At 36.0% G+C, this 13,800-nt stretch overlaps 1 protein-coding gene across 1 annotated transcript in view; it reads left to right on the top strand.

Moving 5' to 3' along the window:
* Window positions 1–214: 214 nt before the first annotated feature.
* Window positions 215–13,800, top strand: part of LOC115219178 (hematopoietically-expressed homeobox protein hhex-like) — a 32,625-nt gene continuing 19,039 nt past the window's right edge. Inside the window, exons 1-2 of the mRNA XM_029789286.1 lie at window positions 215–276; window positions 3,105–3,292. Coding sequence (XP_029645146.1) covers window positions 3,140–3,292 — 153 coding nt within the window. The 5' untranslated portion in view covers window positions 215–276; window positions 3,105–3,139. The remainder of the gene's footprint in view (window positions 277–3,104; window positions 3,293–13,800) is intronic.

Raw genomic sequence — 13,800 nt, 5'->3', positions numbered from 1 at the left:
TCTATGTATGCATGAGTGTGTGTGCATGTGTAGAACCCTTGTAATATAATCACGGCCTCTTTCAAACTACCATTACGACTCAGATCCCTTGACAATCCTACCACCAGCAACATCACCAGTATAACCAAAATCACCATCACCGCAACCACTACCAACAATACCAGTACAACCACTACCACCATGACCATAAACCACCTCATTTCCACTGACGCCACTATTTTAATGCTACGATCGCCCAGTATACAAAATCTGGTGAAAATATTTCAAAATATCTCTGTAAGTTCCTCTTTGTCTTCTGCGTGTCTGGTGATTGCAGCGGAAGGAAATATTAATACTGAAACAGGAAACTTGGGATTGTAAATTGAAGCTGCATGCCTTATATTTCGAAACGTATTATTTCCTTACGTTGTTGAAATTATTCAATATAAGGCCATTGTTGTTGGAGTTACTATTGTTGTGGTCTTGGGTTTGATGTTAGTAGTCGTATTGTTGTTGATCTTGTTTCTCTTGCTCATTATAAAAAAAAATACTTATGCATACACACACACACAGACTCACACACACACACACACACACACACACACACACACACACACACACACATACATACTGTTGTATGTGGGGAGAGTCATTTTCTTTTTGTGTCTTATAATGTAACACACTCACCGGTAAAATTTCCACTAATTTCTTATTTTTATTTTCGCAACGAAAATGTTAGTAAAATAAAAATAAGAAACAAGTGGAAACTTTACCGGTGAGTGTGTTAAATTATAAGGCAAAAAAGAAAATGACTCTCCCCAGACACAACAGAATATGCTTCAACACACGAATTCATATAAAGAATCTTGCAAACCAAATCCAGAATTGAAATATATATATATATATATTTTAATAATATATTATTATTATTATATTATTATTATTATTATTATTATTATTATTAGTATTAGTAGTAGTAGTAGTAGTAGTAGTAGTAGTAGTAGTAGTAGTAGTAGTAGTAGTAGTAGTAGTAGTAGTATAAATAAATTAATATCCAAACTCATCATAAAGATATACCCGTGTGAAAGAACTTATTGTATTAAAAATATATATAAATAGATAGATATAAAAATATAACTATAATGTATAAATATATTTGATAGTTTAAAGTTTTGAATTAATTATTTAAAGCATCTAAAGATGCTTTAAATAATTAATTCAAAACTTTAAACTATCAAATTTATTTATACGCTAGCACTATACCCGGCAAGTCTCTTCTACTATAGCCTCGGGCCTACCAAGGCCTTGTGAGTGGATTTATATAAGTATATATGTTAAAATGAGATGTAAGCGTTATTTTCAGTTTTGCGTAATTTAGATATATATGTATAGACGACAGTATACACTTTATATATATATATATACAGTATACAGTATACACACATATATATATACACACACATATGCATACACACACACACATATACATATAGTATGCATGTATGTGTGTATGCATGTATCGTCATAATCATACAAATTATGATAATGCTTATAAACACCATGTGTGTGTGTGTGTGTGTGTGTGTGCTTAGAAAGATCATAAGCATTGTGTTGGCAACTAAGTTCCTGCCGTTTTTTTTTTAAATTTTGGAATCTATTTTTCTCGAGAATTCTATTTTTGAATCATTTTAGAATCTTTTTTTTTTTCTAGTTAATTTTTGTTTATTTTCAGATCATTAAAATGGAATGTCAAGTTAAGAAAAACGATCATTTCGACACCACCTTCTTTTTGCTTTTAATCAAGGTTCTAAGGCCGCAAAAGCTGCTCGCGGCATTTGTGCTATGTATGGAAAGGGTGCCATAGCTGAAAGAACCGCTCGTGATAGGTATGCCAAGTTCAAAAATGGAAATTTTGACCTCAAAGACGCACCTCGTTCTGGCCGTCCAGTTGAGTTCCATGAAGAGTGACTAAACCAACTTTTGCACGAAAATTCTCGTCAAACGACAAGGGAACTGGCAGAGAAAATGGAATGCTCCCACACTGCTATACAAAAGCATCTTCACTCGATGGGAAATGTTCAGAAGTATGGAGCATAGGTTCCGCATGCTTTAAGTGACAACAACAAAAATCAGCGAGCTACAATCTCCGCTGGTTTGCTTGCTCATTACCGCTCAACTCATGGACACAAGCAACGATTTTTTTACCGAATCTATACTGGCGATGAAAAATAGTGCCTGTACATCAATATGAAGCAGCGTAAGGAATGGCTTAGCCCCGGTAAACAAGCGACACTGCGCGTGAAACAAGATCTTCATCCGCGTAAGACGATGTTGTGCGTATGGTGGGACTGGAAAGGAATTATCCATTACGAATTGCTTGAGCGGAACCAACAGATGGAGCGACTCAACACGGGTATTCAAGAGAAAAGACCTAATCGGCAGCATGGAGTTCGTTTGCCAATATGACCAAGGAAGCCATTCAAACGCATGGCCGGAAAGTGCTGCCACACCCGCCGTACTCTCCCGGTTTGGCACCAAAGGATTTCCACCTATTTCGATCTCTTTCAAATGCTATGTGCGGAGTTTCGTTCAATACTGATGTAGAATTGAGATCTGGGTTGGATCGCTTTTGTGAGTAGAAATCGGGTAATTTCTACCAATGAGGTATTGAAAATCATGTTGAACGTTGGGAAGAAGTTGTAAACAAGGGTGAATACATTATTGATTAATTAGTTGTTATTTTTGTTTTATTAAACCTTTTAAAAATTTTAAATTTAAAAAAACGGCAGGAACTTAGTTGCCAACCAAATTTGTAGATCTGTTTATGTACATAAATTTATCAATGGTCGCATCACGGAATTTTTTTATGTGATCCTTTTGAATAAAATTAGTCGTTTTGAATGAAATATAAGCCTGGACTTGTTTAGTGCCATGTCAGAACGATCAAGTAGATCTATGATCAAAGACGCCTCAGCTGTAATCTTCCTTTTTCTTCTTTTGTTTATCTAAGTCTATAGTAGCAAATTGTTCTCTTTTTAAGACAGCTGTGTGTGATTTGAGGGGCTGTGAATGTCTGTTATTGTAAAATCATATATATATATATATATTGTTTCTTTGCGTTCTAGTCGCATCAAAAGCACCCCTACTCTGGAACCATTTCATGCAGAGGCCGCTTCATAAACGGAAAGGTGGACAGGTGAGGTTTTCGAATGACCAAACCATTGAACTAGAAAAGAAGTTCGAAACTCAGAAATATCTTTCTCCTCCCGAAAGGAAACGTCTGGCTAAATTACTCCAGCTTACTGAGAGACAGGTTCGTGCTTGCTTTATTATTCATTCTCTTTCTGCTTGCAGACATTATTTCCTCTTATTCCTCTCCTTTCCTTTGCCTTCGTCCTTCTTATCCTTCTTCTTTCTCTTCTTTATCTTCATATTTCTCTTCTCTTTCCTTCTTCATTCCTACTACCTCTTTCCCATTCTTCATTCCATTCTTCATGTTCTTCTTCATCTTTAACTTCCTTTTCCTTTCATCCTACCGTCAATCTTCTTTTTCTTTTTATGTATCCTCTCCCTGAAGTTCCCCTTCTCCCCTTCAACTTCTTTCCTTTCTCCTACGTTATTCACCTCTTTCATTTTACTGTAGTCCATATGATAAAGCATCAATCATACAGAAACATTCAGTTCATTCGGCTACAGCCTTTTCCCTTTCAAATGTATGACCAAGAGACAGTAAGAAGGCATCATACCGTCATTGAGAAATACACCAAGAGACTTGTGCTTCCGTTCTTACATCAAAAAGAATGCATTACAATTCTTCAGCAATGCTTCTGTGTGCCAGTATTACTGCCTTCTGGCACCTACCTATGATTATCATGTCAGTCAGTGTCTCCACAGCCTGTCAGTATCCCAAAAGAAGTGTTTGTGTACCAAATACAAACTTCTTAATACATAAGTTACATTTATTAGTTCCTCATCTGTAAGGTTTTGCAATACTAATTGATTTCCAGTTGATAGTATAGTTTTTATTTCTGTCTTTAATAGACAAGATTAACCTACTTGAACTTGTTTGGAATTTTTATTTTTTATTTTTATCTCTAAATGAATTTAAGTGATTAGCCAATCTTCCTTCGAAAATTGGTGCAGTCGCACCGATGTAAAACTATATTCATTTCCCTCAGATGTGACTTTACATCTATATATTACATTTTTAGTTTTAAATTTATTATTAAGAGAACAGGGGGTCCTGTTTAGAACAATTGCACAGATAATTTTTTTATATTCTCTCAGATTTCGTATTAATTTGATCCGTCGTGGTAAAACCAAATTCGTTTTTACTAAGTTCTTTATTCCTATTTACTCTTTCACATAACGTCATATTTGTTCCATTTCTAGCGGAATTTTTATTTGATTCTACGTTATTAATTAGATTAAACAAGGTTATTCCCCTTCCGTCTTAGCGTTTGACATTATTATTCTGAATATTTATATTTCCCACTCTAACTAGAATAGCTTTTATGAAATTTCGATATTATTCTTTCGTTATGAGCTTCTAGTATTTATGCTATGTTTCTACTATTAGAATAAGCCAAACGGATATTGTTTGTTAAAAATTCTGATATCTATGATTTTGAGGAAAATATATTTTTTTTAGTTTGTTATGCCATGTGAGCCGTGCCTAAAGATTGTATTAGTACACCGGACGTGTTAAAAAATATTGTCTTAGAACATGAAACTAATAGTAGCACATAAAAGCATATGTTATATTTATCAACAATAATAATAATAAGGATTATTATGAAGTGGTATAGCATTACCTTTATATATATATATATATATTATATATATATATATATATATATATATATATATATATATATATAGGGAAAGTTCACGAAAAGCAAAAGACGAAGACAGGTGGTGTACAAAATAAACAGATGTATTAGTATAACGCTCAGGAATAGAAAAAGTCTTTTACGTTTCGAGCCTACGTTCTTCTACAGAAAGGGAGACAGAAAAAACAAGGAGAGAAAAAATGTGTATAGTGCCTAACGATCTATATATATAAATATATATATATATATATATATATATAACGATCTATATATATAAATATATATATATATTTATATATATAGATATTTATATATATATATTTATATATAGATATATATATATATATATAAGCAGGCATACCCGGCGTTGCTCGGGATTAAATAGTATAATTGGTGAGTCGTGAAATCCTCCAATCGTGATATTTCACTGTTCCTTGGTGGTCATTTCTCCCTTGAAAATATATGTGGTAGCCATCTGTTCCATATGGAATAAACAATGGATACATCAAAGGGTCATACGATCGATGTAACTATGAAATTCTCAATCCACCTTGTTTCAACAGAAGAACATCTCTATTTATAACTTCAGCCCATTCAGGCATCATTTCTGTTTTATTTCCATATGGTTTAAATTTCATTTAAAACAATGGGAAACATATTTCAATGGGGGAGGTTTGAGCCCCCCGGAGACCCCTTTCACCAAAATGAAATATGCTTATCCAAGTACCCTCGTTAATGTAGTTTCAGAATGTATATAGTTATGGGGGTCTACTCCAAAACCCAAGGAAGAGTTCGATAAGAAACAGACAGAGGCTACAACTTTATATATATAGATGCGCGCGCGCGTAGGTGTGTGTGTGTGTGCGCGCGTGTGTGTGTGTGCGCGCGCGCGCGTGTGTGTGTGTAGGGTATACAATTCAAATAAATATTTGTCAAAGGTGTGCATTAATGGCTGTTCATCACGATCCACTTATGTGTCATCTGTATGTCTGCTTTTGCTGTGTGTGCATGTGTGTGCGTGTTCATATACACACACACACACACACACACACACACATATATATATATATATATATATATAATTAAAAATGAGGGTGTCTAAAAGACACCAACTGTCTTAAATATATTTAATTAGTCAGTGGTAAACAGAATTAATTATGTTTCTATCATTAATGATATTCAGAAGTGAATATAGTTATTAGCTGTGAACATGATCATAAAGATCAAAACACTCTACATCTTGAAATATTGAGCACTTTATTTTATATGTGAGAGCCTTATTCTTACGAACAAGCAGACGAAAATATTTATGCACGTATATGTGTGTGTATGTCTATGTGTGTATGCGTGTGTGCATGTGTGTGCATGTGTGTGTAACATATACATACAGGCACATATACACACATACACACACACCAGACACACATACAAACATAGTGTAAGTCAAGCTTGTGCTAAGAAATTTGCCTCCCAACCATATGGTTCCGGCTTCAGTCCCACTGCGTAGCATCTTGGGCAAGTGTCTTCTACAATTGACCCCGGCCGAACAAAGCCTTGCGAATGGATTTGATAGAAAGAAAACTGAAAGAAGCACGTCGTATGCGTGTATGTGTGTGAGCGTGTGCGTATGTGTGCATGTGAATATAAAAAAGAGGCTTATTATTTCTTTCGAGTACGTATGTATTTTATTATTCGTTTTATTTCAAGATTTCTTGCTAATAGAGAAAGAGTTGGTTTCTAACCTTGATCCAAGGTCTCTTCATTGAAATTTCAACAACATCAATAGGGTATTTTTGCATGTATGTGTGTATATGTGCAGTATCCAGTGCATGTGCAGCTTTGTATGTTTTGATTTATGTATATATTTTTATGCATGTCTAGACATGCGCATATATACTTAAATAATAAACCTCTGGAAAATTTTACATAATTTTACAGTGCCAGTTAGGGCTTTGAGAAGCTTAATTTCTCAAGATTGGTACTTAGGTACATATTGCAGCGCCCCCAATAATTACAGGTATAAACCTGAACTTGTAAGCGTAGTTCAGCATATTTTCATTTTCGATAATCTTGAGCTCTATGCTAATATCTGCTGGGCAGCTAATTTCCACTACTGTACACAGTTTCTCTTCTCAATCCCAAATCATTATGTCAGGTCTGTTATGATTACATTTTACTGAGGTTTTCACAGGGTCATTCCACCAGTACTCATTATGAATGGCTATAGCTTCTACCAAACTGTGAGTTCTTATTTCCTTGATTTCAAAGTTATTCTTCCAACGGATCGTATTAAACAGTGTCTTGGCTACAACATCATGGTAGACAGAGAGGTGTTTCGTTCAAGTGTGTTTATCAAAAGGTGGAAAAAGTGGCAAGACTGATGAGACAGAATGGATCTACTCTGAGTATGCTTTTCTAATTAGGAGGATGGCAGAATAACACTCTATAAACTGTATATATACTCAACAAATGCAGCAGTTATTCTATGCAGGAGTCCCTAATTTGCATACCGAAAATGTTTAACACTCTATAAACTGTTTAAATACTCAACAAATGCAGAAGTTATTCTATGAAGGAGTCCCTAATTTGCACACCGAAAATTTTTAACACCTCTATAAACTCTATATATACTCAACAAATACAGCAGTTATTCTATGAAGGAGTCCCTAATTTGTATACCGAAAAACTTTAACAATCTATAAACTGTATATATACTCAACAAATGCAGCAGTTATTCTATGAAGGAATCCCTAATTTGCATACCGAAAATTTTTATAAACAGTTTAAATACTCAACAAATGCAGAATTTATTCTATGAAGGAATCCCTAATTTGCATACCGAAAATTTTTAACCCCTCTATTATTATTATTATTATCATCATTATTATTACTATCAGCATCATCAGCATCATTATATTAAGGCGGTGAGCTGGCAGAATCGCTAGCACGCTGGACGAAATGCTTAGCGGTATTTCGACTGTCGCTACGTTCTGTGTTCAAATTCTGCTGAGGTCGACTTTGCCTTTCATCCTTTCGGGGTCGATTAAATAAGTGCCAGCTACGCACTGGTGTCGATGTAATTGACTTAATCCCTTCCCCCAAAATTTGAGCCTTTTGCTTCCACTAGAACTAATAATAATAATAATAATAATTATTATTATTATTATTATTATTATTATTATTATTATTATAATCATCATTATCATCATCATCATCATCATAGCTCTACACCAATATTTCTATACTTATTTAACCACTACCATTTGTGAGTTTGAATGTTATTATTCCACCTCACCCATTATATATTACTTTTCTTCTTCGCCCCCCTCCTCCACCTTCTTCTTTTTCGTCTCCTCCTCTCCTTCTCCCATTCCTCCCTCTTCTTTCTTCTACTCTTTCTTCTTTTTCGTCTTCGTCTTCTTTTTCTCTTCCTTTATTTTCTCGCCATTTTTTTTTTGCCTCTTTTGGTTTTAACATTATATATATGGGCTGTTCGACATGTCCCAATTATATTTTAATTTTTATTTTTATCTTTATTTATACTTCTTGCTTTCTCCCCATATAAGTCAAATATGACGCTTGGCAGATGCAAAAAATTATAGCGAACAAATGATGCAAGTCTGACAAAGTGCCTCTCTTGTTTTAAACTGTAAATATTACGTAACTTTTCACATGGAAGTTTTCGTGGATTGACGTTAGAATCATAGTACAGAGACAATTGAAACTGTCATTAAAATGTGATAATGTGTATGCATATATGGATGTATGTGTGTTTGTACGAATGTACGTGCATATGTCTATCTATCTATCTATCTATCTATCTATCTATCTATCTATCTATCTATCTATCTATCTATCTATCAATAGATAGATAGATAGATAGATAGATAGATAGATAGATAGATAGATAGATAGATAGATACACACACACACACACGCTTATATGCGTGAATCCGCATGGCTATGTTTGTGTGTGTATTTACGGCGAGCTGGCAGAAACGTTAGCACGCCGGGCGAAATGCTTAGCGGTATTTCGTCTGCCGCTACGTTCTGAGTTCAAATTCTGCCGAAGTCAACTTCGCCTTTCATCCTTTCGGGTTCGATAAATTAAGTACCAGTTACGCACTGGGGTCGATATAATCGACTTGATCCCTTTGTCTGTTTGTTTGTCCTCTCTGTGTTTAGCCCCTTGTGGGTAGTAAAGAAATATGTATTTCGTATGCCGCTACGTTCTGAGTTCAAGCCTTTCATCCTTTCGGGGTCGATAAATTAAGTACCAGTTACGCACTGGGGTCGATATAATCGACTTGATCCCTTTGTCTGTCCTTGTTTGTCCTCTCTGTGTTTAGCTCCATCTGGGTAGTAAAGAAATAGGTATTTCGTATGCCGCTACGTTCCTAGTTCAAATTCCGCCGAAGTCGACTTTGCCTTTCATCCTTTCGGGGTCGATAAATTAAGTACCAGTTACGCACTGGGGTCGATATAATCAACTTGATCCCTTTGTCTATCCTTGTTTGTTCTCTCCTTGTTTAGCCCCTTGTGGGTAGTAAAGAAATATGTATTTGTGTGTCTGTATGTGTATGCGGAGAAAATCTGTATTATGCGGAGAAAATCCCTGGAGAAGGACATCAAGCCCGGAATGGTCAGTGGCAAGAGAGGAAGAGGCCAACCAAGGACCCGCTAGCTTGACACCATCAAGAGTGATACCGGAATTGACATAGCCAATCTGAAAGAAGCGACCCAGGATAGAACTGACTGGAGGACACTGATCCATCGAGTAACCGAGAGTCGACTTGTGTGTGTGTGTGTGTGTGTGTTTATGTGTGTGTGTGTGTGTGTGTGTGTGTGTGTGTGTGTGTGTGTGTGTGTGTGTGCTACTAAGCGTCCCTTAGTCCAAGAGCTGATCGGCTGATGTCAATGACACAAGACGAGAAAGAATTAGAGCAAGTGGTGTATGGAGGGTGTGTTCTGATGGTTAACTAAAGTAAATGGGTTTGAGAGATCGACTAGGATGAGCGATTAAAATATCTGATAGTGGTCTGTTAAATAAACATGAATGGCTATACATTTAAGATGTTTTAGTTTAACGACTCCACCACCATCAATACCGCCACCACTGTCGTTTATATAAATGTATAACAGCTTTACGATCTTACTGAGTACTTTCTCGATTCCATCCGTTTAGACAAATAGTAGATTAACGCCGTTATTTTTGATAAAAGTGGATATTTTGGAGAAAGAGAAAGTCAGACAGACACACAGAGAGATAGATAGATAGATAAATAGACAGATTGATCGGACATAGGGGAAACTATGAAGGAGGAAATAAGTCATGTCTATGTATATATATATGTGTGTATGTGTGCGTGTGTGTGTGTGTGTGTATACACACACGCAGAGAAGGGGAGAGAGGGAGAGAATGGGAACGGGAGAGAAGGAGATAGAGAGGAGAGAGCGATGGAGAGGAAGGGAGACAGAGGGAAAGAGTGAGGAAGGACGGGTATTGGGGGGGGAGAGCCAAAATGAAAGAAAAAGAGGTGAGATGGTAGATGGAGATAGAAGAATGTTCGGAGATGCCAATTGATTCAGATTCTATCAAGCAAAATTTATACACAAAATTACAGGAAGTACGTACACAATATGCGTATAGGCATTTGTACATGTGTGTGCGCGCGCGTGTGTGTGTCTGTCTGTCTGTCTGTCTGTCTGTGTGTCTGTGTGTGTGTGTCTGTGTGTGTGTGTCTGTGTGTGTGTGTCTGTGTGTGTGTGTGTGTGTGTGTGCGCGCGTGTGTGTGTAAATGTCAGGAGAGATGAACACCAGAATGTTTACAAAGAACGCCCACCCCACGTCATGCAAAGGTTTCGGCCCCTAATTCCTTACAGTTTAAGGGGGTCGAGCTGCATCACGTTCATGACTCCTGGATACACCTCTGCCGGACTGCGATGGTGGGGATATGTCTAAGAGAAATCCACCAGCAAATGTGGCGCGTATATATATGAGTATATGGGTATGCATCTTATATAAATATATTATATATATATATACATATACTCACATACATACATGCGTGTAGGATCGCAGTTTCGATTCCCAGACCGGGCGTTGTGAGTGTTTATTGAGCGAAACCACCTAAAGCTCCACGATGCTCCGGCAGACGGTGGTGGCGATCCCTGCTGTACTCTTTAGCCACAACTTTCTCTCACTATTTCTTCTGTTGGCCTGCTTGCTTAGCCGGTGGGGTGGCGTCATTTGAAGGCTAAAACAATGCGAAGTGCATTGTGACCAACGATGTGTATCGACATCTGATAGCCTGGTCGGTCACGGTGATCACGTTGATCACGGTGATATATATATAATATATATATATATACACACACACACACACACACACACATATATATATATATATATTATACACACACATATATATATATATAATATATATATATATATATATGCCTTTCATCCTTTAGGGGTCGATAAATTAAGTACCAGTTACGCACTGGGATCGATGTAAACGACTTTATCCGTTTGTCTGTCCTTGTTTGCCCCCTCTGTGTTTCGCCCCTTGTGGGTAGTAAAGAAATATATATATATATATATATATATATATATATATATATATATATATATATATATATATATATACTTTATTAAAGCAGCAGAAAATTCAACAAAATCTGTTACTCTTAGTTTCCCGTTGCCGTTCATCGGACAGTTTTTGCTAGAATAACAGAGTAACAGGTTTTGTTGAATTTTCTGCTGCTTTAATAAACCATATTACTCTACCACTCGTATTTGAGTACTCTTTCTTCCAACTCGTTTCACATTTATGTGTTTACTCCGGTAAATATATATATATATATATATATATATATATATATATTATATATATATATATATATATATATATATATACCCTTTGTATTTAAGAATCTCGTAGAATGTAAGACAAGTTAAGTTAACTGCAGATCTGATGACACTTATTGTGACAGAAACACATGCCCATTAATGATCTCGTGTCTCAACATTGTTTTTCTTTAATGGAATATCAATGTTGAAGAATTTCTGATTCTTGATACTATCCCCCTCACTTCTCATTTTAAGTGTCCGTCCTCGATGCCACCTACCGATTGTTGTACCACTCCTTCAGGACGCGATATTTTCGATAAATCAAAAGTTTATGTTGCATATTATCTAAAATATCTTTAGTCGCCTTTCTGTGTTACTTTTGTTAATTCATTTTCGTTTTATATATATATTTGTACATATATAGAGGCGCAAGCGGGGTTATGTGGGCAGAACTTTGCTTTCCAGCCACATGATTCCGGATTCAATCCCACTGAGTAGCACCTTGGGCAGCGTCTTCTATTAGGTTGACAAAAGCCTTGTGAGTGTATTTCGTAAACGAAAACTAAAAGAAATCCCTCAGCCCTACGCATATATATATATATATATATAATATATATATATATATATATATATATATATCAGGTCATCCCATAAGTTCTGTCTGGTTTTACCGTTTTTAAAATTGAATAAAATTTAATAGTGTTTTAGAATGTCTAATGGAATTTCATATTATTCTTATGCATTTATGTACATTTAAACTAATTAAATATTAATTTACAGAATAATAGAATTAAAATTTCTTTGATTAAAACCCTTTCTAACATGGAATTATCCAAAGAGCATTTAAAGCACATAATGCTTTATGAGTACAAAAAGGGAAACTCTGCAACCGAAGCGACTCGAAACATACACTGAGCTTATGGAAAAAAGTGCTTGAATGAAAGAACTTGCAGAAGATGGTTTCTAAAATCCAGAAGTGGAGATTTCAGCCTTGAAGATAAAGATTGAACAGGACGTCCAGTTGAGTTTGATAAGCTTTTTGAGGCATTACTTGAAGAAAATCCTGCATTATCAGTTGAAGAATTGGCAATAAAGCTTAGTTCAAACCATACAACTGTTCATCGACATCTTCAACAACTTGGAAAGGTTCATAAACTTGGAAATTAGGTGCCTCATTAATTGTCCCAAAGCAACCGCAAATCCCGAATTGACATCTACTCTTCTTTCCATTCTCGTGAACTCATTTCACCCTTTTTAGATAGACTTGTGAATGGTGACGAAAAATGGATCTTCTATCGAAATGTTAAACGTCATTAACAGTGGCTTGGTAAAAGGGAAAAAAGCTCAACCACAACCGAGAAGGGAACTTCATGGGAAAAAGGTTCTTCTCTATATCTGGTGGGATTGCAAAGGAGTAATTTACTTTGAATTGTTACCACCTAATGCAACAATCAATGTTCAAGTCTCCTCTTAGCAATTAGAGCGTTTGAACCATACCTTGAAGAAAAAAGACCCGCTTTAGTGAATCGAAAAGGAGGGATTTTCATCAGGACAATGCGCGACCCCACACTGCAAGAATCACATCACAGAAGATCGAAGAGCTTGGTTGGGAAAAAATTCCTCAACCACTTGATTCTCCCGACCTTGCTCCTTCAGACTACCATTTGTTTCGTAGTTTACAGAATCAATTGGGGGACATAACTTTCGCAAGCCAGGAGGAGGTCGTCGCTTTGAAACCAAAAGAGTTTTACATTGATGGGATTAAAAAGTTTCTAAATAGATGGAAGGAAGTCATAAATAATCAGGGAAAGTGATGATTAAATTTCAATTAAATATAACATTTGATCACTTGTATTCTTTATTCAAAATTCGGACAGAACTTATGGGATGACCTGATATAATGTATAATCGATACTAGAGCACGCGCGCGCGCACACAAAGAAACGCACACGCATACACACACCACACACACACGCGCACACTGAGTCACACATTTGGTGTTATTTCAGTTTATGCCGTGTGAACACACCCATCTTGAGTGGGCGGGGTTTTGACTGCTAATCGTGAAGAAACCAGCAATTACAATAATTCAAATATAACGTCTGCTTGTTGACAACGAAAAATACCTCCATTTCT

This window comes from Octopus sinensis, linkage group LG14 (genome assembly GCF_006345805.1).
Source record: "Octopus sinensis linkage group LG14, ASM634580v1, whole genome shotgun sequence".
Taxonomy (NCBI): Eukaryota; Metazoa; Mollusca; class Cephalopoda; order Octopoda; family Octopodidae; genus Octopus; species Octopus sinensis.
The sequence above is the reverse complement of the archived record's forward strand: the minus strand, read 5'-3'. Positions and strand labels throughout refer to the sequence as shown.